At 47.4% G+C, this 26,409-nt stretch overlaps 7 protein-coding genes across 7 annotated transcripts; 2 read left to right on the top strand and 5 right to left on the bottom strand.

The window, feature by feature from the left end:
• Positions 1–85: 85 nt before the first annotated feature.
• F4822DRAFT_134198 (alcohol dehydrogenase GroES-like domain-containing protein) lies at positions 86–1,386 on the bottom strand. Its single transcript, XM_051452759.1, has 2 exons — positions 752–1,386; positions 86–702 (listed from the first exon to the last, which is right to left on the bottom strand). Exons 1-2 carry the CDS (start codon positions 1,270–1,272, stop codon positions 174–176), a joined length of 1,050 nt encoding a protein of 349 aa, XP_051318391.1. The 5' UTR covers positions 1,273–1,386; the 3' UTR covers positions 86–173.
• A 442-nt stretch (positions 1,387–1,828) lies between these two features.
• Positions 1,829–13,827, top strand: F4822DRAFT_425818 (hybrid PKS-NRPS PsoA; the record flags this gene model as incomplete). The annotated part of the gene is made up of 4 exons (XM_051460419.1): positions 1,829–2,017; positions 2,091–2,567; positions 2,620–4,542; positions 4,594–13,827. 4 exons carry the CDS (start codon positions 1,829–1,831, stop codon positions 13,825–13,827), a joined length of 11,823 nt encoding a protein of 3,940 aa, XP_051318390.1.
• Positions 13,828–14,351: 524 nt separating this feature from the next.
• Positions 14,352–16,069, top strand: F4822DRAFT_134107 (uncharacterized protein). The gene is made up of 2 exons (XM_051452757.1): positions 14,352–15,043; positions 15,155–16,069. Exons 1-2 carry the CDS (start codon positions 14,876–14,878, stop codon positions 15,431–15,433), a joined length of 447 nt encoding a protein of 148 aa, XP_051318389.1. The 5' UTR covers positions 14,352–14,875; the 3' UTR covers positions 15,434–16,069.
• Positions 16,070–19,256: 3,187 nt separating this feature from the next.
• F4822DRAFT_391542 (uncharacterized protein) lies at positions 19,257–19,674 on the bottom strand. Its single transcript, XM_051457137.1, has 2 exons — positions 19,518–19,674; positions 19,257–19,437 (listed from the first exon to the last, which is right to left on the bottom strand). The coding sequence occupies exons 1-2, from the start codon at positions 19,642–19,644 to the stop codon at positions 19,313–19,315; spliced, it is 252 nt and encodes an 83-aa protein (XP_051318388.1). The 5' UTR covers positions 19,645–19,674; the 3' UTR covers positions 19,257–19,312.
• Positions 19,675–20,647: 973 nt separating this feature from the next.
• Positions 20,648–22,088, bottom strand: F4822DRAFT_441489 (uncharacterized protein; the record flags this gene model as incomplete). The annotated part of the gene is made up of 2 exons (XM_051462875.1): positions 20,648–21,560; positions 21,715–22,088. The coding sequence occupies 2 exons, from the start codon at positions 22,086–22,088 to the stop codon at positions 20,792–20,794; spliced, it is 1,143 nt and encodes a 380-aa protein (XP_051318387.1). The 3' UTR covers positions 20,648–20,791.
• Positions 22,089–23,159: 1,071 nt separating this feature from the next.
• On the bottom strand, positions 23,160–24,684 carry F4822DRAFT_134037 (uncharacterized protein). The gene is made up of 4 exons (XM_051452756.1): positions 24,115–24,684; positions 23,962–23,999; positions 23,574–23,799; positions 23,160–23,478 (listed from the first exon to the last, which is right to left on the bottom strand). Exons 1-4 carry the CDS (start codon positions 24,318–24,320, stop codon positions 23,340–23,342), a joined length of 609 nt encoding a protein of 202 aa, XP_051318386.1. The 5' UTR covers positions 24,321–24,684; the 3' UTR covers positions 23,160–23,339.
• A 57-nt stretch (positions 24,685–24,741) lies between these two features.
• F4822DRAFT_134021 (RNA-binding domain-containing protein) lies at positions 24,742–26,353 on the bottom strand. Its single transcript, XM_051452755.1, has 3 exons — positions 25,941–26,353; positions 25,726–25,831; positions 24,742–25,642 (listed from the first exon to the last, which is right to left on the bottom strand). Exons 1-3 carry the CDS (start codon positions 26,163–26,165, stop codon positions 25,101–25,103), a joined length of 873 nt encoding a protein of 290 aa, XP_051318385.1. The 5' UTR covers positions 26,166–26,353; the 3' UTR covers positions 24,742–25,100.
• Positions 26,354–26,409: the final 56 nt, after the last annotated feature.

Here is a 26,409-nt window from a genome sequence, read left to right as displayed (position 1 = left end):
CATTGTTGGAGAGCACTGTTCAGGAACGCGCGTTAGTGTACCAAAAGAACGGAATAATGGTTCGGCAAGGGTCAGGTTTGAGTGACCTATCCTGGCAATTTTCTTAGCTTCAGGAACACTGATGTTACATTAACCATTCGTGAGGCATCACGCTTAACTAAATACATTGTCTATTACGCCAAGGGATAAACCAATTTGGATCCCCGTACAAGACCTTTGCGAACATCATCAATTCCAACTTCGAGTGCCTCTAAACCTCCTCCCCTGACTGTCAACTCGGGTGGTTTGAGTAACCCCTCTTCTACCAAACGCTCTACCGTCGGGGCAAATTTTCTCGCTAGCTGGCGGTCCAGGGATGTGGCTGGCCTGCCAAATAAACCAGGAAATTTCACAGGATCGCCAAATAATGTGAAAGCCAATACCCAATCCGCGTACACGTCTCTCCGGGTGTATTTCACACGAATTGAAGGTGGATCTAGCGCTGTATACCTGCCTCCCGACGTTCTGATTGCCTCATAGCACATACTCATGGTCTCTGGGGTGGTGATACAATCGAGAGCGTATTCTAAAGAATTCTTGGTGTAATTCCGAATTTCCATCCCACAACTTGGAGAATGATAGTCAAAGGTTTTAATCGCACCTGCTGACTTCACTTTCTCCATGCTGCCTGGGGAACAAGTGGCGATTGGCTTTAGGCCTGATCTGCCCAAGAGCATTAGATGGCAGGCTTGATTGAAATGGGTTCTCTCACAATTTTAGTAGTTGAATAGCCATAAGTCCAGAGGCGGTCGCGCCACCCGACACTAAGACATAAAATGGCGCCTTTGCAGGATCATCAGGCATTGGTAATCCCATAATGCTGTACAACGAACAGCATCCCGTTCCGACAGCGGTAGGAAACGTTGATGCTTCCTCGAATGTCATCCATGCTGGCATATGATAAGTGAGATCTTCAGTTGCCAACGTATACTCGGAAAATGCTCCTGTATTCTTGTCATCCGGATTGAGGCCAAACGCGAGGCCGAAGACACGGTCCCCCGTCTTAAACCTCGTTATGTTCGTCCCAATCTCGACGACTTCCCCCGCAAAGTCGCAACCGCCTATCGAGCCGTGTGATGGGGAATAGTCGATCATTTTGGCGTCGGCCGGGTTTACCGCCACGGCAGCAACCCTACATAGCATCATACTCGGCTTCACCGCCGGAACTTCTGCGTTGTCAACTAGTGCATATTTTCCGACTGAAGAGCCAACCAAGGCCTTGCGTAGCTTCATGTCGACGTCGACGTGCTTTAGGGAGTAGAACAGAAAGGATATTCATGGTCAATTGCCAAGTCGACAAGACTCCAATCTTGTGTCTAGGCGAGTTGGGTACTCTTCATCATTTTCCTGTTGGGCTAAATTAGGTGATTCCGGCAATATGGGGTTATCGGTATATTTATTACGCCCCCTTGGCCTAGGAAATCCTGGAGTGGCTTCCCGGATCCAGGTAAGCTAGACTTGTCACATCCTAGTAAGGCAATCGGCATATTTTCTTAAGTTGCATGCATACGCGCCAACCTCACCTTACCGAAAGATTTATGCTTGACTGGCGAGTCACGGGACATTATGTGTTCAAGGCCATGGTATAGTGGTGAAGTCTCTGAGCCTAGTGTATGACAACAGATCAAGACTTGCAGCTCGGTTGACGCCATACGGTCTGCTAGGTAACTCACCGTTTGAGGCAGCTAGCCAGGTTTCGATTCCCTCCACGTAGATATACGTGGTTGTAGCTGCATGACGCAGATTAGGGGACCTCAGTCTCTGCCTCAATGAACGCGGGATCAGCATAATGTCTGAAGCCGGCCGGCTGCCTGAACCGCTTGCCGTCATCGGCAGCAGCTGTCGGTTACCCGGCGGTGCAAACTCTCCTTCTAAGCTATGGAGTCTCTTGAAAGAGCCGCGTGATGTTTCGGTTGAGATACCTCCTAGTCGTTTCAACCCTAAAGGATTCTACCACTCGAATGGAGAGCATCATGGGGTGAGTTGGCTCTGACTTAGCCTAACCCTATACCAATTTTATTGATAAAATGCCATAACTAATAATGTACTAGAGCACCAATGTCACTCGTGCCTATCTACTGGGAGAGGATCCTCGACTATTTGATAATGGCTTCTTTAACATCAACCCTAAAGAGGCTGAGGCTATGGACCCTCAGCAGCGTATCCTGCTGGAGACTGTCTACGAAGGTCTCGAGTCAGCGGGTTGCTCTATGAATGAGCTAAGGGGATCTTCAACATCAGTGTTCGTGGGTCAGATGACAGACGATTATTACGAGCTGCTGCTTCGAGACTTAGATACCGCCCCTCAATATGCGGCAACTGGTACCTCCCGAGCCATTATGGCTAACCGTATCTCATATTTCTTTGACTGGAAAGGACCATCTATAGCTATAGATACAGCGTGTTCTTCAAGTCTTGTTGCACTACATCAGGCAGTGCAGACACTCCGCAGCGGTGAATCCCAGATGGCCGTCGTTGCTGGAGTTAACTTAATTCTAGGTCCTGATAAATTCATCTTTGAATCCAAAGTTAGTTGCAGAGTTAAACCACCGGGATACTTTTGCTAACCTCTCTTTTTAGCTTCACATGCTTTCTCCGACGGGTCGGTCTCGTATGTGGGATTCGAAGGCAGATGGCTACGCGAGAGGAGAAGGGTTTGTGTCCGTAGTAATTAAGACTTTAAAACAGGCGCTTGCGGATCATGATCATATTGAATGTATCATTCGGGAAACAGGAGTGAATCAGGATGGTCGCACGTCTGGTCTGACTGTCCCAAGCGCTACTTCGCAGGCGTCGCTTATCCAATCAACCTATCAACGATCTGGATTAGATTCCCAGAAGATAGAAGATCGTTGCCAGTATTTTGAAGCCCACGGAACTGGAACCCTGGCTGGAGACCCACGAGAGGCTGAAGCTATACATAACACCTTTTTCAGCGCCGATGACACAGGCGTAGCGGACTCCGGTAGCTCCGCTCTGTATGTTGGCTCGGCCAAAACAGTAATCGGGCACCTTGAAGGAGCAGCAGGGCTGGTGGGACTTTTGAAGGCATCTCTGTTAGTACAACATGGTGAAATCCCACCGAATATGCACTTTGATGAACTCAACCCGGCGATTGAACCTTTCTACAAACATCTACGCATACCTACAACAATACAAGCCTGGCCGAAACTTTCTCCAGGAGTGCCTAGACGCGTTAGTGTCAATAGTTTTGGGTTTGGTGGTACTAATGCGCATGCGATAATTGAGAGTTGGGAAGACATACAGGTCAGGGAAACCTCCAACACAATATCTGATCAACCATCAACACCACTGCATGGACCGATAACCCTATCAGCCCATTCCGAATCATCGCTGGTTGGGTCCTTGACGTCGCTATCTAATACGCTTAGAAACTCCGACGATATTGACTTAGAAAACTTGGCGTGGACATTACAGACTCGTCGCACGGAATTTCCTTTTAAAGCAGCTTTCTCAGGAGACAGAGCCGAGCTGCGAGCGAAATTGGACGCCGCCCTTAAAATGGCGAAAGACGGTCCTCAATCAATGCTATCCACCAAACCAATTCATATATCAACAGCACATCCACTGCGTATTCTTGGTGTGTTCACGGGGCAAGGCGCGCAGTGGCCTTCAATGGGCGCGAACTTATATATACGATCATATGGCTTTAAACGCTCTTTCCAGGTTCTTCAGCAGTCTCTCAACGACTTACCGGATGCTCCAACATGGTCCTTAATTGATGAGCTACTAGCTCCGGTGGATTCGTCCAGAGTCCAAAATGCCGAAATATCCCAGCCATTGACCACTGCGATCCAAATCGCCCTAGTTGACCTTCTCAAGGCGTCGGGGGTTCTTTTTAATGTTGTTGTTGGCCACTCGTCGGGTGAAATCGCCGCCGCCTATGCTGCCGGGTTCATTGAACCTTCAGACGCCATTCGCATTGCGTATTATCGTGGTTTTCATTCGCGCCTAGTTGGTGAAAGACAAGGCAAGATGATGGCCGCCAAGATGACGTTCGAAGAAGCTGAGAAACTTTGCCAACGCGAGCAATTTCTAGGCCGGCTCAAGGTCGCTGCGAGTAACTCCAAATCGAATGTTACTCTTTCTGGGGATGGAGATGCCGTCGACGAAGCGAAGAGGATTCTCGACGAGACGGAAACTTTCGCAAGAGTCCTCAAAGTCGATACTGCTTACCATTCCCACCATATGGAAGCGTGTGCACCCATCTACTTGGAATCACTTCGCCAATGTAAAATACAAAATCAGCGTGTACATGCGAAGGGTAGTTGCAATTGGTATTCCAGCGTCTACGGTTCCAATGGGGGAAGTATCAGTGACTTCAGTGCTCTCAGAGACACATATTGGGTGGATAATCTGACGAAGCCTGTTCTTTTTTCTCAAGCACTCGAACGAGCGATAGGAGAAGAATATTGTCTTGATTTGGCACTCGAGATAGGGCCCCATCCCGCCCTTAAGGGGCCTGCGATGGATACTATAAAGGTATTAACGGGGGTTGACATACCATACCACGGCGTGCTGAAAAGAAACGAGGACGATGCGATCGCTTTCTCCGACGCACTCGGCTTTATCTGGAAGAATACGTATCCGTCGACCGCCATCCCAAACTTTAACGACTTTAGACAGATAAATCAAGAACATCCAAATCAGCCCCAGGTTCAGAAAAATCTCCCCGCGTATAGTTGGAACCACGACAAACCCCTTTTTAAAGAGTCTAGGACATCTAGGACTTTTCGCAGCCAAGATAGCCCCATTCATGAGCTTCTTGGACGAGCGACTCAGATCGGCGACGCGAATGAGGTGCAATGGCGTAACATACTAAAACTTGACGAAATCAGATGGCTCGAAGGCCATCGGTTTCAGGATCAGGTGGTTTTCCCAGCAGCGGGTTATATATCTATGGCAGTCGATGCGGCAGTCCGCTTAATCAAGGATGAGCCAATCAATTTGGTTGAGTTACAGGATCTAAATATTCTTCGGGCGATTACTCTTTCGAAAGAGTCGTCTGGGGTCGAAGTGAAGTTTCTCATCAGAACCACAAACCGGGATTCCAGTTATGTCTCGTTTGAGTTTTCATGTTACAGTACAGATGTCGACGGAAACTCGCGGCAAGCAGAACAGCTTCATTTCAATGGTCGCGGGGTCGCGACGCTCGGTAACCCAGATGAAAATGCGCTACCTCACAGGAGAGCCCCGGGGCTGCCCATGGAAGCTGTCAACAACAATAGATTTTACGAATGGATGAGCAAATGTGGGCTGGATTATTCGGGAGAATTTGTGGCTGATTCTATAAAGCGTCGTTTGGATTTGTCAACGGTAACAATGAAGCAGACAGCCCATATTAGCGTTCAGATACACCCACCAACATTGGATACAGCCTTCCACAGTCTCTTCGCGGCCTTTTCATTCCCCGGAGATGATAGGATGAGAACTCATTATCTCCCTACAAGTGTTCGACGGGTTCGAGTGAGCATGCCATGCCCTCAGAAAGACCTACACTATGAACGCAAATTCTTCGCGGATTGTCATCTGTTGGAAGGGTCGAGCAAGGAGATTCGTGGTGACATCGATGTTTCATGCGCTGAGGATGGCCATATGGAAATACAAATACAAGATATCGTATGCTCATCATTCACGAAGTCAACAGAAGAAAACGATCGAAAATTGTTCGCGCGCACGGTTTGGAAGAAAGATATTTCGTCAGGGGTCGAAGCGGGGCAATCAATTACAAACCCAAGCGATGTTAGGATATACGAAATATGCGAAAGAATGGCATTTTTCTATTTACGAAAGCTCCGCCAAGGAATTCTCCAGGAAGAGGTTCCATCTTTTCAATGGCATTTCCAATGCCTTTTCGAATGGACCGTTAACCATCTGCTCTCTACCGCCGAGTCAGGGGGTCATCCCCGCTTAGCCTCGGCCTGGGCGGAAGATACTTACGAAACGATCATGAGCTGGAAAGATGGATATCCGGGTAGAGTTGATATCCAATTGATACATGCGTTGGGTAGTAACATATCTCGCATAGTTCGAGGGGAATTGGCTCCCCTTCAGATCATGTTGGAAAATGATATGCTCAATAGATTTTACAAGGAAGGAAATGGCTTGCCTCAGGCCAACGCGAATCTGGGAACAATCCTTGGTCAGCTTTCCCATAGATACCCCAGGTTGCGGATTCTTGAAATCGGTGCCGGGACTGGCGCTTCTACTGCTGTGGCCTTGAAGCATGCGGGGTCGCATTTCGAGTCTTATACTTTTACGGACGTATCGCCGGGTTTCTTTGAACACGCACAAGCAACTTTCACGGAGTATGGAGAAAGGATTAAATACGAGGTGCTTGATATCGAGCGCTCACCAATGGACCAAGGGTTTCGGGAGCACTCTTACGATGTGATAGTCGCTTCCAATGTGCTTCACGCAACTGCGCGGCTATCAACGACTATCCAGAACTGCAGGAAGCTCCTACGCCCTGGAGGCCATATGATTTTACTCGAACTCACAAGCGAGACACTATGGACTCAATTCATCTTCTCCGTCTTACCAGGGTGGTGGCTTGGGCGCGAAGACGGTCGTATTCACCATCCATCAATCTCCGAAGCCCGCTGGCACTCTATCCTAGAAGGCAATGGCTTCTCTGGGGTAGATCATGTACTAAGGGATACTGAAGTAAACTCAAGCTACACATTTTCCACTATGATAAGCCAGGCGGTAGACCAGAGAGTGGAATTATTGAGAGAACCGCTTAATACCATCAATAATGAGCTAGGCGGGGCCCGGCGCCTTACGATAATAGGGGGTCAGAAATTATCGGTAGCCAAAGTCGCGTTAAAAATCCAGCGCATACTTCATCTATTCATGGAACAAATTAGCATTGTGGATTCCCTGGTTGCTATCCGACCCGGCAGTCTGCAGGCGGACTGTGCGGTAATTATTCTATCCGATCTCGACAAACCGATATTCAAACATCTGGATCACAAGAGTCTCCACGCTCTACAATTAATTTTTAATGAATCGAAATATGTATTATGGGCCACCCAGGGCTGTCGCAACGTCGACCCATACGCCAGCATGTCCGTCGGCGTGGGCCGGTCGATTATGACGGAATCCCCTCATGTCCGACTTCAGTTTGTAGATGTTGATTGCCTCCAAAAGAATCTTCCGGAGGCGACCGCATTCTCCGAAGCATTGCTTCGCATGATATACTTGGATCAGCCCGATTTTCAAAACCTCCTATGGTCTAAAGAGACCGAGCTTGCGATAGAAGACGGTAGCGTCTATATTCCTAGGGTTATCTCGGATAACATACTGAACGATCGCTTTAACTCTACGGAGAGAGTCATCGAGAAGGAAGTCTGCCCAACAAGCACACCTGTCTTAGTATCTCAACAAGATGGGAAACTTGTGTTTGAAGAGGCGTCTCATTCGCATCATAATGTCGGTAAAGACGATGGTATTGTGACGATAAAGGTTGATTTATCTACTTCGTTTGCATTATCTTGTTCGGATGCTACGCCGATTTACTTGTGCTTGGGCTCGGTTTTCGGATCTAACCGAAAAATATTGGCTATGTGTAACACCAATTGTTCGGTAACAACCGTGCCACTACACGCAACATTTGATTGGGATGGGATGCACGACGACGAGGAAGCACTAAAATACATTCTAAGGGTCCTATTTCTAGAAAACCTCGTAGCTGGGATTACTGGCACTCTCTGGGTTCATGTTTCGGATGTCTCCGATGTTACGGTCCTATTGAGAATATCAGAACGCCAGGGAGTTAAGCTTCTACTGAGCACCTCATCTCCATCTCCGCATAAAATTTCCGAGTTCATCCACCCACGTACCGCCGATCGCGAGCTTGAAAATATCGTGCCTCATGATACCCAGCGGTTCGCAAACTTAAGCGACGTCGACAGTAGCAATTTAGAACACTTCGCGGCCACGCGACTATCAAATAACGTGGAAATAGAGAATAGGGGCATTGGCGTTAACAAAGATGGAGGATTTATTTACGATCTTCGTGTAAGTTATGCCGCGATACACGAATTATTAGGCAGAAGCTTGGACCTAGATCCATTGCCGCCGTCCGAAGAGAGGCGCGCCGAGGCCTGGAACGTCAAGAACATTTATGCCGATCCGAGCTGGACGAGTTTGATCAATTGGCGCGATCTCGAATCTGTACCTGTGAGAGTAACGCCTCCTGACGTTCGAGGAATACTGTCCAGCGAGAAGACTTACTTCTTGGTGGGTTTGACAGGCAAAGTGGGCCTATCATTATGTGAATGGATGATCCAGCAAGGCGCCAGATACTTCGCGTTTGCCAGTCGAAACCCCAAGGTAGACTCCGAAACCGTAGAATATCTCCGGCTCAAAGGAGCTTCGATACGATACTACTCCCTTGACGTTACCGACAAGAAGGCCCTTCGTGATGTTCACCAAGAAATCTTGGCATCCATGCCGCCAATTGGGGGTGTCGCTAACGCTGCTATGGTATTACGAGATAAGCCATTTAGCAGCATGTCTGTTGAAGAATTCGAAATTGCAACAAAGCCGAAGGTTGAAGGCACTCGGAACCTCGACCAGCTATTCTACTCTACAGAATTAGATTTCTTCATACTATTCTCATCCATGGGATGTGTCATTGGAAATGCAGGTCAATCGAATTACGGAGCTGCGAATATGTTTATGTCAACCCTAGCGGCCCAAAGACGGAAAAGAGGGCTGGCGGCTTCCGTCATGGATATCGCGATGCTCCTAGGTTTCGGCTATTTGGGAACCCAGGATGAATGGCTCGAAAGTCACCTGCGGAAAACCGGTTATCTCCCTATATGTGAACCAGTATTTCACACGATCTTTACCGAGGCCATTATTTCCGGTCGACCAAACTCTGGTTTAGATCATGAACTCATTACCGGACTTGGCGATCATCCCGATGCGCCTTGGAGGGGTCTCGCTCGATTTTCGCATTGCTTCTCGCAAGAAGCAGCCGCCGTCCATGTTAAAGATTCAAACCAGGCAGCAAGAAATCTCCAGAGTCAGCTATCCGACGCTCAGGATCCAGCAGAAGCGCTTTCAATACTGCAAGCCTCATTTTCGGTGAAACTGGGACGTACGCTCCAAGTTCCAAGCGATGAAATTGATATGAGTACACCATTGATAGGACTAGGAATTGATTCCTTGGTAGCCGTTGAGATCCGAAGTTGGTTTCTTAAAGAAATAGGGGTTAACGTACCTATACTCAGCATATTGAGTGGTGCCACTGTAGACGACCTATGCCAGGAAGCAGTTGGAAAGCTTCTAGACTTGTCGAGAAAGCCACACGCCCAACCTCCGGTTGAATATGACAGTGAAGAAAGCAAGAATCCCCAGGATTCGTCTTCCAGCACAGCACAATCAACTGCACCCTCGCAAGATGGAGCGGACGAAGTATCCGTGTCAACTGGTTTATCTACACCAACTCTAAATTCGGCGACCTCGGCGGCTGTTGACTCTATACCCTCAGATTGCTCCAGCATCCCGCTTTTGCGAGATACGACTTATGAAAGGAGCGGAGAAATGTCGCATGCACAAGCACGCTTGTATTTCTTGCACGAGTATTTAGAGGATAAGTCGACCTATACAGTGGCCTATGTCGGGAAGTTCCACGGTCGTCTCGATGTCGTGAGATTACAAAAATCATTGCATTATATTGGCATGAAACATGAAAGCCTCCGCAGTTCGTACTTCGTCGACAAGGAATCTAATCAAGCCCTTCAGACCGTCAACGCCAAGCCTAATATTACTATTAAGCACAAACATATTACGAGCAAGGCTGAAGTTCGAGGCGAGATTGACACATTGAAAAAATTCGTCTTCGAAATTGAGCGTGGTCAGCTTATGCTAGTTGTCGTGTTGACAGAATCCCCTACCCTCCACCACGTCATCTTTCTCCATCATCATATCGCGCTTGACGGCCTCAGCTGGAACATTTTCTTGCGTGACTTGACCCGGGCATACTCGGGACGGCAGCTAGATAGTTGCCTCCAACAAGCTATCGATATGTCGGACAGGCAGAAGATATCACAGCAGCCCGCCAATTTGAAGGATGAGCTAGCGTACTGGAGTTGTATTCATCAAGACCACAAACATCCCTTGCCGCTATTTCCATTCGCCAAGACCAAGGCTCGGCGGATGTTGACGGTATATGATACAGAAACGTTTTCTATCGAATTAGACGCCAAGTTAGCTGGTATGGTGAAACAGCAAGCTTCCGCCCTCCGAGTCACATCTTTTCACTTCCATTTATCATCTTTAGCAATATTTCTCGCGCGATGCCTTAATACCAGCGACTTTAGCATCGGGATCGTGGATGCAAACAGAACTGAGCAGGAGGATCAGGATACAATAGGATATTTCCTAAATATGTTACCACTGCGATTTCAATTAGCACTTGACGAATCATTTCGCGAGCTCGCTCAACGGACGCGACAAGGCGTTTTCGAAGCTTTGACCAACTCTCGCGTGCCTTTCGACATGATACTTGACAATCTCGAAGGGGCACGTTCCGGTAACCATCATCCAATATTCCAGGTGGCAATGAACTATCGTATGGGATACGCAAGCCAAACGCCAATGGAAAACGGCAAATTTGAGTGGACTGGAGCAATATACGCAAGAAATCCCTACGACCTAGTCGTTGATGTCACGGAAAACTCCGATCGCACCTTATTATTCTTTACCACCCAAAAGTATTTATACAGAGCCTCCGATACCAAACTATTGATGAATTGGTATACTCGCGTCCTCGAAGGCCTCGTTGAAAACCCCTCTTCTCGGGTTTCTGATTGTCCGATTTCAAATGAGCTTGATACTAAGCACGCCGCAGCCCTCGGCAATGGGAAGTCAATGACGGTTGAATGGGATGGTACCCTCATCCATCGAGTTGAAAGAATGGCCGATGAAACTCCCGATTCAATCGCTGTGAAGGATGAATATGGCCACACATATACCTACAGCAAAATGATGGCACGGACCCATCATATTTCCAATCGACTTCAGCACAGCTCTGCCCCTCTTGGCTCTCGCGTCGCTATGCTATTAAACCCCACCGCAGATGCCGTTTGCTGTCTCATTTCAGTATTGCGCCTGGGTTTTGCCTGGATACCACTGGATCTTCGCAATCCTATTGATAGGCTTTCTGTCATTGTGTCGGAGTCCCGGCCCCAAATTCTCATATGTAACAACGAAACAGCGGCACAGGCACAACAGCTTGCTACAGAGATAGATATTGTCAATATTGACGATCCATCGCCTTCGGACCGGTCCGATAGTAAAAATATCAGCGTACCCGATCAGCCAGCGGTTGTACTCTATACGAGCGGTTCGACAGGTACTCCTAAGGGAGCTATCCTGACCCACTCAAATCTATTAAATCAAGTATTTTGCAACGCGGCACTCTTTTCCGTAAGGAAGGAAGTCGTTCTTCAGCAAAGTTCACTAGGATTTGATATGGCACTAGATCAAATATTCCAGGCACTAGCTAACGGAGGAACACTTATAATAGTGGGCAAGGAGGGCCGCGGCAATCCGACACATATCGCCGAACTCATGTTGTCGGAAAACATCACGTACACACACTTTGTGCCATCGGAATATCAATCGCTCCTACACTATGGTTCCCATATCCTCGAAAAATGTTGTTCGTGGCGTTTTGCATTCTCCGGCGGAGAGAAGGTCAACCAAGAGCTGCTTAGGGCATTCCGAAAGCTGAGCCTTTCAGACTTGCAGCTCATCAACGTCTACGGCCCAACTGAGTGCACCATTTCCATAGCGCGGGGCATCATTCCTTATCAAAACGAGGATGCATCGATTCACGGCGATAGCCTGTGGACGCTGCCAAATTATTCAATTCTGATTGTCGACGCTCAGATGAATCCACTTCCCGTTGGCTTTCCCGGAGAAATATGTGTCTCGGGAGCTGGAATCGGCCTTGGGTACCTGAATCGTGTCGAAGAGACCGAGCGTAAATTCATCGAAATGAGTCAAGTTTCTCAATCCTCTGACGCTAAATCTGGGACGAGGCTTTATCGCACCGGTGACTTGGGAAGAATATTAGAAGATGGCTCGCTCGAGTTGCTTGGGCGCCTGGAGGGCGACAGCCAAGTCAAAATCCATGGAATCCGGATTGAACTTGATGAAATATCTAGCACCATCATTAACGCAGCTGATGGGGCCATCGATAATGCCGCGGTATCATCGCGCCAAGACCAAATCTTAGCAGCCTTTGTCGTTTTTAGCCCTCAGTATTCAGGAGACAAGTTCGAGTTCGCGAACCAGTTGAAAGCAAACCTTCCACTACCTCCCTATATGTGTCCGTCATATATCATCCCAGTTGACTCAATTCCGACTAATGCCAACGGCAAGAAAGACAAGGGAGCTATCGACGAGATCCCTCTGCCTATTGAGGAAGAGGTCGTCATCTCAGATAATCTCAGCCCCCAAGAATTAAAAATGAAAGAAGTTTGGGAGGAAGTACTAGCCCATCGTATCCCGACCCCACGGCTTGACGTAGACTCGGACTTCTTCCATGCCGGCGGTAATTCTTTGCTGCTTATAAAGCTCCGATCGGTAATCCGGGGGGCACTCGGTGTGGCCGTTTCGCTGCCTGAATTATTTCGATCCAGCACACTTCGCAGCATGAGTGCGCTTGTCGAGATAGGTAGCCAAGATGCGCCCAATCTGACTATCGATTGGAATAACGAGGTCACGGGATTATGCCACGGACTCCCTCAACCAAATCGTAAAATCCCGCCAAAAACACAGTCAGGCAAAGTAATCCTCCTTACGGGGGCGACCGGGTTCCTTGGTACACGCATCCTAAAGCGCCTTGTGGTTGACGAGAACGTCCGTAAGATTCACTGCCTCGCAATCCGCCCTGACGAATTTGGTCGACCACGACACGTGGCTATTGGAAGCGAAAAGATCGTAGAGCATTCAGGGTCTTTGTCGGATCGCTTTCTGGGCCTATCCAAAGCACAATTTCGATCTCTAGGGAATGAGATCGACTTAATCATCCATAACGGCGCGGAAGTGTCACTTCTCAAAACATACCAATCGCTTCGACGCGTCAATGCCGTTTCAACCAAGGCGCTCTGCGAGTTAGCAATCCCACGGCAGATTCCGTTCCACTTCGTGTCAACAGCCACGGTCGCAAGATTTGCGGGCCAGCAGACGGTATCTGAGGTTTCAATGTCTAAGTTTGTGCCACCTTCTAATACCGCCGACGGGTACGGCGCATCAAAATGGGTCAGTGAGGCCGTGTTAGAAAGAGCAGCGGCTCATCATGCTCTCCCGGTGTGGATCCACCGGCCGACAGGTATTGTTGGTGATGGTGCTCCAGAGTTAGATTGGATTACTGCACTGTTCAAGTATTCGCAGATACTTCGCGCAGTACCAAGCCTGTCTGAAGAGTATATCATAGGTTCATTTGATTTCATTGGTGTTGAGGATGCCACAAGGGAATTGGTAGAGAGAGCGCTCAGCTCTAGGCAACCCAAAGAACAAAACCCGGCGGCCAGCTTTGTTCACCACTGCAGCGCTACCAAGGTCGCCCCGAGTGCCCTGGGAAGTTATATCGAGGAGTTGGCTGGAGAGAAATTCTCTACCTTTTCGCTGAAAGAGTGGCTCGACGCGGCGCGAGCAAAGGGTTTAGAGCAAGTCATGTATGACTTCCTATTAGATGCATTTGGGGAAGGAAAGAAAGTTATACTGCCGATGATAACGAAGTAGGCTTGGAGGCTATCTTTTCTAGGAGTTTTTAGTTCCTATTTTCTTTGGCGTTATTTTCGAATCTATGTCTGGATATGTTTTTTGATTTATTTATTTCCTAGATTCCTAGATATACCACCAACACTCATCTTTGATTTGAAACCCCGTTTACAGTTCTAATAAATACTACCATCGCGCACCTTCACAAGAATGGATAATAAGGAGTACAATTATCAACGTCACTTCTCAAATTAGATAAATGGGTTGCTTCCAGACTCTTCGGGGATTTCAATCTTTCCTCCTAGAAATTAAAGAGCCAGAGGGTGTGTAGTAGATTGGAGCTAGAAGTGAAACATGCACACCACCACCTCAGTGATCCCCTACAAACCCCGGCGTCACACAGGACTCTCAAGTCATCTGGTTAAACAAAATAAACCATAAGTCTATCCAGGTTTCCTCCATAAAACTACATACCTAGTAAACGTCTTCCTCCAATGCTAAATGAACTTAGTACGTATGTGGTGGACGTAGCTTAAGGTCTTCCAAAGTGACATTCTACATAAGCTTTAGGCTCGGTGTATTAATTAATAAGGACTACCTAACAGGCCTCTAGGTATAGCAACTAGGGTACTACCTCACCACTAAAACTCCCCTGTACTAGACAACTGGGGTAGAGCAGGTAGCCAACAGGCTTCACTACTAAATCTTCAGAACGTATAGGTTGTGGAGGCTATCTAGGTAGGTAATGCAAGGAAATCGAGCTTCGGATATCAGATTATTTCCCAACTAACAAATCAATCTGATTAAGACCAACATACCTACCCCTCTACTTGGCCCCTCCATGATTGTCCGTCGTAAGCCGCCGTTACACATAATAAATACCCCGACGTTACTTAGAGCGATGAAAAGAAAATGCTCCGATCTCTGCTTTTTTAGGCCAAAACACGCCGCCCCCCTCATTGCTAATAAAAAAGAGTCGTATAGCAGGGTTTATAAGCAAACCACGCAATTCTATTCCCCTAAACCGTCGCGAATATCACGATATATCGATACATAACAATTAATCAACATGGCAGACGAAGCATGGAAAGATTCTCACCAGTTTCTAAAGCTGTCGGTTATCCATTGGCGCGTACCAGGCGTGTCCGAGGAGGACTACCAGAACTGGATCCATAAGACCATCATTCCCCCAATGATGCGCCTTGTGGAAAAGCACAACATAGTCCACTATTCGGTGGTATGTAAAACTTGCTTTTTTTTCGACAGGCTACACCGGTCAAGCCATGTCTTAGCCAAGAGAGCCACTCCAATCTTACTTTTAGGAGACTAACTAATATCCGCCGTATAGACTAGCACTCCTTCTTCCCTGCACCCTGAGTGGAACGCTATGATAGCCGGACTTGGGAGGGGACCCGCCTGGAAAGTAGTTGACTGCGATATGATTGTCAACTACTGGCTACGCAGCAGCGACGACCTGAAAGCCCTAGCGACCGACCCGGACTATCCGAAAATAACAGCCACAGAAAAAGACTTCAGCGACAAAGACCATGCTGAGATCATTGTCGGGTACGAGACGCTATACTTGGTAAACGGCAAGGTCGTAAACACCGTAGCCACGGATATCTGAGGGAGGCGTTGAGTGATGTACGATCGTAGATGGTGGCGATGTTCCAGTACAGAGGATTGCATATGAAACTCCGAGCGGAATGCTGGCCGATGACACGGGATAAGCAATATTACTTCTTGTGAACCTTATAATACGGTCTTTATTTAACCATTTCCTGGGTATCCTAGGTAGTTACTATACGAATATGAATTTTTGCAGTATGATAGGGCGGTTCGACAATCGATGTTGCTGACAATTCTTTTGGCTCTCACGCGTATCCTGAAGGATGGCGTAAAATGTACCCGCTAGGTATGCTGGTATTGATTATCAACCATCCCTGAACATGTATTCTTACAGATTAATACTTTTCTATTACTCATTTTAACATTACTTGCGTGTGAATTTTGACACACTGCACTTGTTCGCATCGTTGTCTATCGCTGCCGGTGTCGCCGTGGTTGTGTAGACGTTTTGAGGTTTTACACGAGTCCAATGGCTAGCGCCAGCCATCGAAAATCAAATGTCGTTCTAAAAAGGGAAAATAATAAACAAAGAATCCTGCAGATAGATGAATAAATGCGCCCAGTCAACATGAAAAGATAGCTCAACCTATTCCCCTGGGAGAGATAAAAAAACATATTGATAAAATTCGACTACGTATGCGTCGGAACCTACCCATACGAGATGTACGAGATGATCTATTTTCAACTATCTCCACTGAGGGGTCTTACTCGACTTAGCTAGATATGATCTACTCAGGGGTCCGTTCGACCCCGGGAGGTACGCGGCATCCCCAACGAACTTTGTATCGGGAATTTATTATTTCCGCATTTGGAAATTTGGCTTCTCCGTTGCTTAGACTGGGACCTCTCTAAACGTTACCGTCGAGAGGGCTGACGCGTGAAACGAAGTGATAATAGAAATCAGCCTTATGGATTCACCGTCGGAACAACCCCACGTGCTATAAAAGCGTGGCTATCCCGAGATGTTTGTTGAACCATAAGCATTCAGTTCGTACGAGTTTGTAGCCACTTTAGATGCAATACGCCTTATTGTTTCCGGTCTAGGGGCTTTCGGAGATCTCTTTACGCCACATATATCGCCGATCTACCATTACCTAGGTGCTTAGAATAATTCTGATACCAGTTTTAGGTCTCGAGCTACACTAAAAGCCTAGTGTCCTTTCTCCCCTAATCGACTCGTTGTATCAAGGTTCCAACGGGTATATCTTAAAAGAAGGTGGTCCGGATCCTGCCCACTATCCCGGTCGTAAGAAGTGGGATCTCATTGCCGTCTTACAGTGGAGTCTCTAGGCAAAGGATCTCCCCGAAAACGAAGCATTTTAATCCAAGTCCCGTCTAAGCGTAAATATGAGATCTCTCGTCTCCAGGTTTTCCCCGCGTCGTTGGTCGCACAGACTTCCGCAGCTGTTGTGTTACCCATGCATCAAGCGATGTCCGGCCACCCACTTCATATTTCTACCTTACGGAAAACACAACTACACTCGTCAGCTGACCGGCTATAGGTATCTCTCTAGTAATAAATCTCGTCTGATTTAGTCATGAGCATTATTATGAATGAGTATGGTCGTAGTTGTGGAAAATGGCATCATCCGAGTTGATATCCACCGATACGACGATTCCCTTCCGGGAATTGAATCGTTACCGCTTGATAAGATGATGTTGTCATCAACAGTTTGAAAGATTACAATTACGTACCTAGGTAGATTAGATTTAGAAATTCATATGTATAGCATCTTTTCTGTTTTATTATCGAGATATCTTAGGATCAACGCCCTACTATGGGTTGGCGCATGCCCCTAGTCGTAGCGTCAGGGGAATGGGTCCCACGACAAACCCAATTATCAATCAACATTAGGAATCAAAAAATCGACTACTTTACCTCTAATATTAGACACCTTCACTAGGATTTCTTTATAGCCTATAGCTTCAAATTTCGAAAATTTCAACATCGTAATTACCTAAGTCAAACGGCGGTAATAGGACTATGATACTAATAATACCCCTATTCATGTTTAATTGTAGGCTATGCATATGATATCTTCGTTTGATGGGGTCGAGGATGCATGCGCTGGGATTGGAATATCAACTACATACATACCCAGTCCGGCCCACCTATAGCGATCATCTTAAGACAGGAACAACGGCTCGAAATATGGCTAACCGAGCGCTATAGGCTCATGATATGGTAAATTATGCTATAAAAGTAGTTCTATATTAGTATACCTGACTTTTGAGGAATAGGCTTCGTGTATGCCATCCAAATTGTGAAGAATTTAGGGTAGAAATGAGAAATCCTGAGGGTTTATCCCTGAGTAGCCATTGTTTCCGTTCCACTTTATTAGAAATCCGAAATAGAGACTTCCCATGACCTACGTTTAATCCTTGGAGTTTATGAGGATTAGATCGAAGCTACTAGATATAATTATGTGATATTAGTGTATAAGGATGTTTAGATGATGGTGGAGCAATTTGAGTAGCACGGTGTCAAACGACTCTCGACGCAACATTACCAATGCTCGGAGATAAAATCGAGTCAATTCAACTTGTGGATCATACCTAAGTAACTCTTATTAGTAAAGGATCTAATGAGTTCGTCATACTATGTGGCTCTTCAAAACTTGCTATCAGTAACTCAAGAACTCGTACGATTGCGATTGCGATTGCGATTCCGCTGGAGCGGAATTATTTGAGGATAATCTGAATGCTGCCTAGAAGGAGAGTAATAGTTGCACCGTTGAAGATATTAGGTAGCTGAGATGAAGTTGAGTGAGTCATCCTGTAAATGTATGTTTACTAAGAGCATACAACAGTTGATGGCAACGATATTGGTTCCATAATCCAGTGTGATCAGAACCTAGAGGATCGGTAACGCCGTCGAGAGGGGGCTCGAAGGAAGCATGTATACTAATCTAGGAAGGGTAGAGGATTATGTGTGGTGTCTATATAGCGGCAGCCACTGTATCCGCGCCATTGAAGGTGTGCCTGTTTTGGCCTCCCATATGTCAAACCACGTTGTCGTTTACACGTTTCAAGTGCACGATGTCTTCCTATTCAAGCTGCCCCACCCCCACTCTCACGACGGGAAGCGGAAGTATTGTTGGCGATACCGATTGTATCATCATATATCTTCAGGGCAAGCGGCGCGAGGCCTCGGGTAACTTACCTCAATGGGTAGTTATTTCGTTTTCGTTGGATGAGTCCACGCAAGCCGGCTTAGATTACTCCCTAATTCGGCAGCCTGCGTTGTCCATTGCTTCCTATTACCGCGCCTTCTACCCTGCCTTGCTGAACGCGCTGCAGGAGCTTCAGCTTAGTCGCCAAGTATCAAAAATGCCTGGGTCCAAGATGTCACCTGCTGGCTGGTACGTGAGACTAGCGGCTTCCTAGGTAATATAGTTAAGTCAGGTACCCCTCGTTTAAATGTGGCACAGATCATGTTGGCAGTTTTGACATTGTCCTAGCCGAACGTACGGTCGCGGCACGTACTGGGATTGGACCCATAGAGCGAAGAAAGACCCTCGCCATGGGGTGTCAATAGGCGATAGCGGACTTGGAGAATGTATAACTTCCATGCTGGTTACCAACTGCCGCCGAGTTTGCACGCACGGTGCCGCCGGTGTACTACAGTAAGACCAGCTGTCTCGTGACATCATTATGGACGTAAGATATGCAAATTAATCTGTACGCGGTGAGAGAGTGACACCTCGGTACGCGATGAAGAAGATGACGGCCAGGGGCAGCCAGGAACGTCTAGTCAGTCAAGTCAAGCTTTGGGAGGGATGGGAAAGAACATGGGGGACAAGGTGCACGGGTCCGCCTACGGTCAACAAGAATTAGCGCAGATGCGCTACTTTAGGTAGTGAGTGTATGTAGGTAATTATGTGGATCTGGGGCCGGAGGGTTTATGATGATGACAGCTCAGATTGCGATGGGGAGTAATTCCGATTGCTGCGGTCGTGGGTATGGTATGTCGCTCTTCTTTCCTAAGGCTGTAAATAGCAGCTGAGTAGTTCGTTGGCGTTTCAGATAAACATGTCTTTTTGTCGAGATCCACCACGAATGCTCAGAATAGGAAGACATACAAGACGGATAGTTGTTTTTTGAATTGAGTTGAATTAATCTCGTCTTCGTACGGTAGATGTCCTGACGATCATAGCTATACTGCGGGACCGAAGATGAAATATGTAGCAGCAGTAGCAAGAAAATCATGCGTTTGTCATGCTTTTCTGAGTTTCTCGCTATTTTAATTAGAAGAATAGGTATTGTAAACACTGACAAACGTGACGTGTTTTCACGTTTACTAATCCTTTTTTTTCTTCTTTTCTTCACACGTTCCTCCGCTGCCCGTTGCCGCTTCTAGTAAAATCGATCGAACACAGCATCAGAAGGAATGCAAGTTAGCGAATCGGGTACCTAACCATATAGGAAGATAGGGAAGTCGCAGTCAGACCCAGCTGAGCATAAATAATTGTCTCTCAGAGTCGCTGATTGGCTGATTTTATTCATTGTGGCTAAAAAGATCGACGGCCCCCATGCAGGCAGTACTAAATGAACGTCCCCCCAAAAGAAAAAGAATGTGAGCGTAACACCCGTTCTGACAATAGATATCCCCGATAACTTTCCATTTATACCTTCGCCGTCTATCCATGGAAGTTTGAAGCCCTGCCCAAAAAAACCTGCATGCGACCTGCGCAAACATACAGATCAAATCCCGTGAAAACGCCAAGAAAACCAAAATCAACCTGTAGAATCGCAAGAACACAGATAGGAGCGTAATCCATCGTACACTAGTAGTAACAATGTCCCTATTTTCCCCACTCTTCCTCCTTTTGTTGGTCCCCAATGAAAAATAGGGGGGTTCTTCCGTGAGGAAGGATGCTGCTCGATCTAGTAATTCTATTCTATTCTAATGTTAACCGATACCACATACCATAAATTGAGAACAGAACCAAAAAGAGAAGACGAAGAAGTAGAAAAGAGAAATAGGGAAGAAGCGAGAAATGAAAAAGAAGAAGAAAAGGTTGGGGTCCATTCCGCCAGTTTGGTGACGAACCCCAAAAGTCTATAGAAGAAAACGGCGCGGAATAAAAAGATGAGAGTAGCGGAACGAGATCGAGTGAAGTGAAGTGCAAAGAAGAGTTGGTCGAATGACAGCTCGCAATCGATATAGCGAGGCATGGCAGTGCGTATGCCGTGCAATATGCACGTCAGCGTCGTACTAACGCACGCCAATCGCATGGATCAGAAGCCATTCGGCCGTATAATTTGCTGGAACTCACTCAGTAAGCGGCAGCGAGCTAGCTTCTGATGTACTTTGAGAGCCGCTTACTTCCCGAGTGCGAATTGAGCATAATTCCTAAAAACACACGGCCCAACCGAGCTCACGAGAAGAGGCGGGCCGATCGATCAGGCCGACACCATCGAACGGCGTGGCGATACCTGCTGGGGCCGAGCTGCCGTGAGACGGATATGCGTGTTGTCGGCCGAGCACTGCAAGAACGGGAGCTGTTTTCGGTGTAGGGGGTGTCTGAGATGACAGACCTTGACGATCGGTCCTAGCAGGTACATCTGTGATGGCAGATGTGATAGCCATATTGGACAACCCCTGAAAAATATCGAACGAATCAGGACGCGTCTTTGCTAGTTGCCCTAATGATGGAGCCTGGAAATGGCCTGAGTCGTTCCTAAGAGTTCCAGTACCGATATAGAGGGTCTGGTTTGAAGAATATGACTCGTTCGCTGTGTAGGAATCGAGGTAAGACATGTGGGGATCTGATACTTGCTTGGGGGCTAGATTAAAGATGGCAGCACGCAATAATCTCGTTTCACTTGGATCATCCGGACAATCGGTAAGCTTATTATCGTATAGCTCTCCCTCGTTGTCCATGTTGGCTTCTTCGCGCGAATCATATGGCGACTGCGTCATCTTGAGAAGCGAAGTAAACATATAAGGCTGAAAGGCCAAGTGTTCGTAGAGCACCTGCCCCAACAGAGTCGTGCCAAGGTCACTAACTTTGATGTCGACATTACTGTAATTCGACTCGAGATTCTTGCCACTCGCTAGTCTCCGTCGTGGACTTGGCGGGGGCGTAGGTACGTCTGGTCGAGGGCCTATTGGTCCTGGTCTATCACATGGCAATGGATGCGTTAGTTAGGTACAGCCCACGTAGACTAGTAGCTTCCTAGCGGGGGAGCTCTAAAGAAGCTACGTAAGGGACCCAAGCCATGTTTCAAGGTAAGATGTACGGGTAGGAGGAGCAAAGGATGTCTGCTACTGACCTGGGACCTGGTGTAGGTGGGCGCGGGGGCTGAGGAAGTGAGACGGGCCCGCCTGGGGTGAACCAGACATCGAGAAGTCGCACAGCAATAATAGATAACTGCTTAGTCACAAGCTCCTCGAGCCACTCCATTTCCGTTGAAGAGTTTGGACTGGGTGGCGGTGTCGGTACCGGCGGACGGGGAGGGATTGGGGGTGGCCGTGGAGGTGGCCCTGGAGTTGGGGGACGTGGCGGATCTGGAAAGGATATTTTCTTCGGAATATTTATTTTGAATGATGTAGAAGTGAGCCTTGATGGCTCGTATTGTGTGGTCTCAATGAGGTCTTTATCAGAAAGAGAGAATGACCATGGGCGAGAATAAGAGATTTGTAGCATCTTGAAATTGGCGTGTCCGTGTGAAGGTTATTAAAGAAATCTAATCAGTCATCTATAGGATTTGAAAAGAGGAAGTGAGTAAGGTAGCGATGGTGGCCAAAGGAAGCTCATTCGGATGTATTCCCGGGCGAGACTGATTTATATTTTTTCAACGATTGCTGGTAGGCATTCCTAGAGGAGGAATAGGGGCACGGAAAGGAAGCAAAAGGATGTATGGTAGGGAAACCGGCTCGGCACGAACCGTACCAAACCTCGCTGCCTAGGAAATAGATCAATCATGATCCCCCTAACAAAGAAAGTATCTCCGAGAACCTCTCGATGACAGTCTCGTGAGAATAAAATAGCCTACCATTGTTTGCTATAGTAAGAAGCAGGTCCTACGATGTCAATACCTTCTCCACTAGAAGTCCCATAAGTAGGTACTTTTGATGATTGTATCTGTTACAGAAAGTTGGACCTGCGCCTCGAGGTGTGCGGCTAAGTTGTTACCTAGATAATTCTGTTTTAGAAGGAGATAGAGAATGGGACAAAATGAAGTCATCTCAGGACTCTCGTGGGGGTGCGGGTCTAGTACTCAAGGTACTTACTCTCGTTTTCGTTACTTCACGAACGGCAATCAATATTACAACACGCCGCAAAACCTGTCAATTTTATCTATAGTACGCCGTATCAGGAACTAGCTAGGCACACCGGTCGAGATAAACCCAATGAGATTCGAAACTTGCACACATATTGGGCCCCTCGTGCTTGTCGAGCACGCCTAGCTTCAAAGATGAATATGAGGCGCACAATATTACTCAATCCGATCTTCAAGGGAACATGTATTACTCTGACCTTATTCTTGAAGCACGCACTGCGACTCATTCGGTGTAATTCGGTGAGAGGTGTATGAACGAATATATAATCCCGAGGCTAACAATTCAGCCCTAAAACGTTTTCTCTATAAAATCTAAATTTCTAGGTAACCGTCTAACCAAATATGCGCAATCTGTGGTGATCATCCATGGTAATACGAGCCGCTAAGAATGCGGCTCATATTAACCAAAGAGGGAATGGCTCGACCTGTCGTTGGCTGCCTTACGCGCCTCGAACTTCATACAAGCGAGTTTGACGCGGAGGCCTGGTCGACCAGGGTGTCACAAGTATCCGGTAAGATGGATCAAGGGATAGGGTAGTGAGCCATTCAATATAATTTAATTATTGCCGTAGCCGCGCCGTTAACCTGCCGGCGCCGCTGAAACCGCGATTGGCTTACTGGAGCCATGCGTCATTTAGGACGGCATTTTCCACCTGAGCGGAGGCACTTGATCCCACGATCGGCACGCGATTGTCCTCCGACCCGACGACCATAGCGATCACGCGAACCCATTCATCAGTACGGTTCGATAGGCTATATATAATTCGTCAGTACTCGTGTTTATACGCACCCAAGATACCGGAAACAGTATGCTACCCTGGTCTGACTGTTTTGTTGTAGAAACTTACGCATGCATGATTCCACGTTGGTATACGACATCGCCAGGCTTGCAGGTCGTCTCGATAGTCTCACCGTAAGTACCTCGCCCGTCCACCACGTCGAAGGGTTTCGGTGGTGTTATGAGGCTCAAGGTTCCTTGTAGCACGACAAGATAATCTGTCGAGGTAGTGCGGTGCATGGCGCCCTCAGACTTTGGGGGAATATCCAAATAGTACATGTTGAGCCCTCCTGGTACTATATCAAACAATAAGGGTCAGCAATTGCTATTTGTGGGAAGTGTCAGATGTGGAGTACGAAGTGCTGAGGCCGATGACAAGCTCTATAAACAGGCCAAAATGGGTAACTTGGGGGTTGACAGCAGAGCAAGTGGGATAAAACCTCAAAAGGTCCACGTACACACTATTCCCGGTACATCGTCAAGTTCCAATTTACCACTACAAGGATTGTCAGCTCTTCCTTTCATTTACTTACGACACCACAGCCGCGGATGAACGGAGTGTGGATGATCATCGTAGAATCTCGGTAGGGGAAACTTATAGCGAGACTTACTGTCCATCATTGCTGGGTGGCAGCTTCTTGCTGCTGGATATCCGAGCTCTCCTGTATGCGCCTCCCATAATATCTTCCGGCTCGAGCTTGTCCACGAGGACCTCGACACCAGGCTCTGAATGTGGTACAGCAGCATTAGATGCCACAAGGGGTAGGTTCGAGACAGTGATGCGTGTAGGAGCTGACGGCTTAGATTGAGAAGACATTTTAATTAGCGATGTCGCTTAGGCTTGAGTCAAAGAAGTGAGTCAACGAATAGATGTGTGTATAGTGAGAGAGAAGATGGTAGTTTGTCCGATTCATTGTTTCACCGTCGAAGGTTTCACGGAAGCTCCTATATATACCTAAGTACCTTCGCGCTTGGTACTTTTGTATGTGGGTAACTAACAAGACTAGTACCATGCGCTATACCCTGTCCCTGTAGTTGATGACAAATATCGTGAATTATTCAGCAAGGAGTGGCTTCGAGTACCTAATGGGCACCTTATTAATTAAGGGAGATAAAACACCCGTAGTTAGCAATCATGTATTGAGAATTCACTACTGAGAATTAAGTCGAGAATGCCGATGATACTCAGTCGATTATTTCCAGCCTTGTAGGACAGAGCTTGACGGTGATTACGAGGCACACTAACACCGAGACCAGGGGTGTGTGTGGGGGGATGATCAGCTTGTCATAAAACCACAGGAATTGGGGCGGCGTCTCGATAAATCAGGTAACCACTAGAACGAGGGCGACTCCTTCGATTTTAATGGACGATCGCATTTGCGTACGGATGTATAGCCTAGAAGGATTATAAGTAATCAATCCAAGGCAATTCAACCGAAGAAAAGTACCTAGACATATTACTGCCAAACTTCGCAGAAATCATTAAACGGCAGGCAGCATAAACTGTATTCGGCAAGCTTCTGCGCCATGACCTGGTATCCCTAACTATTCCCTTTCAAATGCCCATCCAAATGCAACAACTCTGCTTTTTCCTAACCTAGCGAAATCCTCTACCGCGGCTACGCGAACGACTTCGGCCTCGGAGACTGTCATAGCTGGGGCTACGTCGTCGATCACCGTCGTAGTCATTATAGCTATCTCTCTTTCCACCTCGTCGTCGCGGGGGAGAGCGAGATCTAGACGCGTAAGAGCCCGAGGGGCTACGGTTACGGCGGGGAGGGGATCGAGATCTCGAGTAGGAACGCGGTCGATAAGTGTCGAAGTTGTCACGACCAGATCGACCATAGCGCGGGGAGCGAGGTGGCCTTCCGCCAAATCCGGCACCCCTTCCGCCACTAAGAGGACCACTGCCTCCTCCCGCTCGACCGCTGCCTCTTAGACTAGGAGCGGGGAGGCGGGGATCGATGTTGGCGCCTCGGCTTGCGGTGGGAGGAGAAAGTGAGAACTTGCGTCGGGGTAGCACAATGGAAACGTTGATGACTGTGCCATCAATTATAGCTTCGTGCATGTGGGCAATAGCGGCTTCGGCATCAGCTTCATGAACGTATAGGATATACGCCGTACCACGGTTCGTATTAACTGTAAAAAGGTAAAGTTGGTTAGTCCGCTCATCTATGGGCGTGTTATACAATACGAGAGTCCGGCTCCGAAAATTTGCTTACATTGTCGGTTCATGGGCATGTCTAGGTCTCGAATGGGTCCGTACTGCCCAAAGATCTCGTGCAAATGATCCTCGTTGATGGTCTTAGTCAATTTCTCAACTACGATCTAGAAGTAAAACGGAGCTAAAGTTAGCATCTATGTTTAGATAAAAGGATCGCCGCGGAGGTGCGACAATAGAAACATGCAAAAATATATTTAGAGGAAATTGGCTGACCTTGGTACTGCCTCTTAGAGGGCTCTCGCTTCTGCCACGGTCGTCACGGTCACGACTCAAACTTCTGCTGTCACTACGAAGTCTCCCGTTGCGACGGGGTGCGGGAGAGGCGGATCGAGTAGGGGATCGACGTCGGCGGACAGGCGAGGCTGATCGCGAATAGCGCGACTTGGGCGTTGGGGAACGCGAATCGTAACGGTCACGCGAAGGCGATCGATCATCCATGATTGAAAAATAATACCTTTTCTTATTTCTTAAGGAGGGTAGGAGTTCATTCCTAGCTCAAGTTGAATAAAAACAACTTAAGCGGCTTTGTAGAATACCAATCCCGGTCCCGAAGAAGGAAAGGTGAGAAAGTGGGATGCGTAGGAAATTTGGTGGTGGCTTAGGTGAATGAATGATGATAATAATGGAATGAGAAATGTTAAAATGAATCTCATAGCTTTCAGAGCTTCCCGTCCCAAAGTTA

Source organism: Hypoxylon trugodes (assembly GCF_022578975.1).
Source record: "Hypoxylon trugodes strain CBS 135444 unplaced genomic scaffold F4822scaffold_2, whole genome shotgun sequence".
Taxonomy (NCBI): Eukaryota; Fungi; Ascomycota; class Sordariomycetes; order Xylariales; family Hypoxylaceae; genus Hypoxylon; species Hypoxylon trugodes.
This window is presented reverse-complemented; position numbering and strand designations above follow the sequence as displayed.

Coding starts and splice junctions, on each gene's coding strand:
- F4822DRAFT_134198 (XM_051452759.1), bottom strand. CDS start 1,272: ATGAAGCTACGCAAGGCCTTGGTTGGCTCTTCAGTCGGAAAATATGCA. Junction 703..751: donor GCTATTCAACTACTAAAATT/GTGAGAGAACCC, acceptor GCTCTTGGGCAG/ATCAGGCCTAAAGCCAATCG.
- F4822DRAFT_134107 (XM_051452757.1), top strand. CDS start 14,876: ATGGCAGACGAAGCATGGAAAGATTCTCACCAGTTTCTAAAGCTGTCG. Junction 15,044..15,154: donor ACATAGTCCACTATTCGGTG/GTATGTAAAACT, acceptor TCCGCCGTATAG/ACTAGCACTCCTTCTTCCCT.
- F4822DRAFT_391542 (XM_051457137.1), bottom strand. CDS start 19,644: ATGATTTTCTTGCTACTGCTGCTACATATTTCATCTTCGGTCCCGCAG. Junction 19,438..19,517: donor AAAAAACAACTATCCGTCTT/GTATGTCTTCCT, acceptor CGAACTACTCAG/CTGCTATTTACAGCCTTAGG.
- F4822DRAFT_134037 (XM_051452756.1), bottom strand. CDS start 24,320: ATGTCTTCTCAATCTAAGCCGTCAGCTCCTACACGCATCACTGTCTCG. Junction 24,000..24,114: donor CCACCCAGCAATGATGGACA/GTAAGTCTCGCT, acceptor CAATCCTTGTAG/TGGTAAATTGGAACTTGACG. Junction 23,800..23,961: donor CGATGTACCGGGAATAGTGT/GTACGTGGACCT, acceptor TGTTTGATATAG/TACCAGGAGGGCTCAACATG.
- F4822DRAFT_134021 (XM_051452755.1), bottom strand. CDS start 26,165: ATGGATGATCGATCGCCTTCGCGTGACCGTTACGATTCGCGTTCCCCA. Junction 25,832..25,940: donor CTCTAAGAGGCAGTACCAAG/GTCAGCCAATTT, acceptor TTTTACTTCTAG/ATCGTAGTTGAGAAATTGAC. Junction 25,643..25,725: donor CATGCCCATGAACCGACAAT/GTAAGCAAATTT, acceptor ACCTTTTTACAG/TTAATACGAACCGTGGTACG.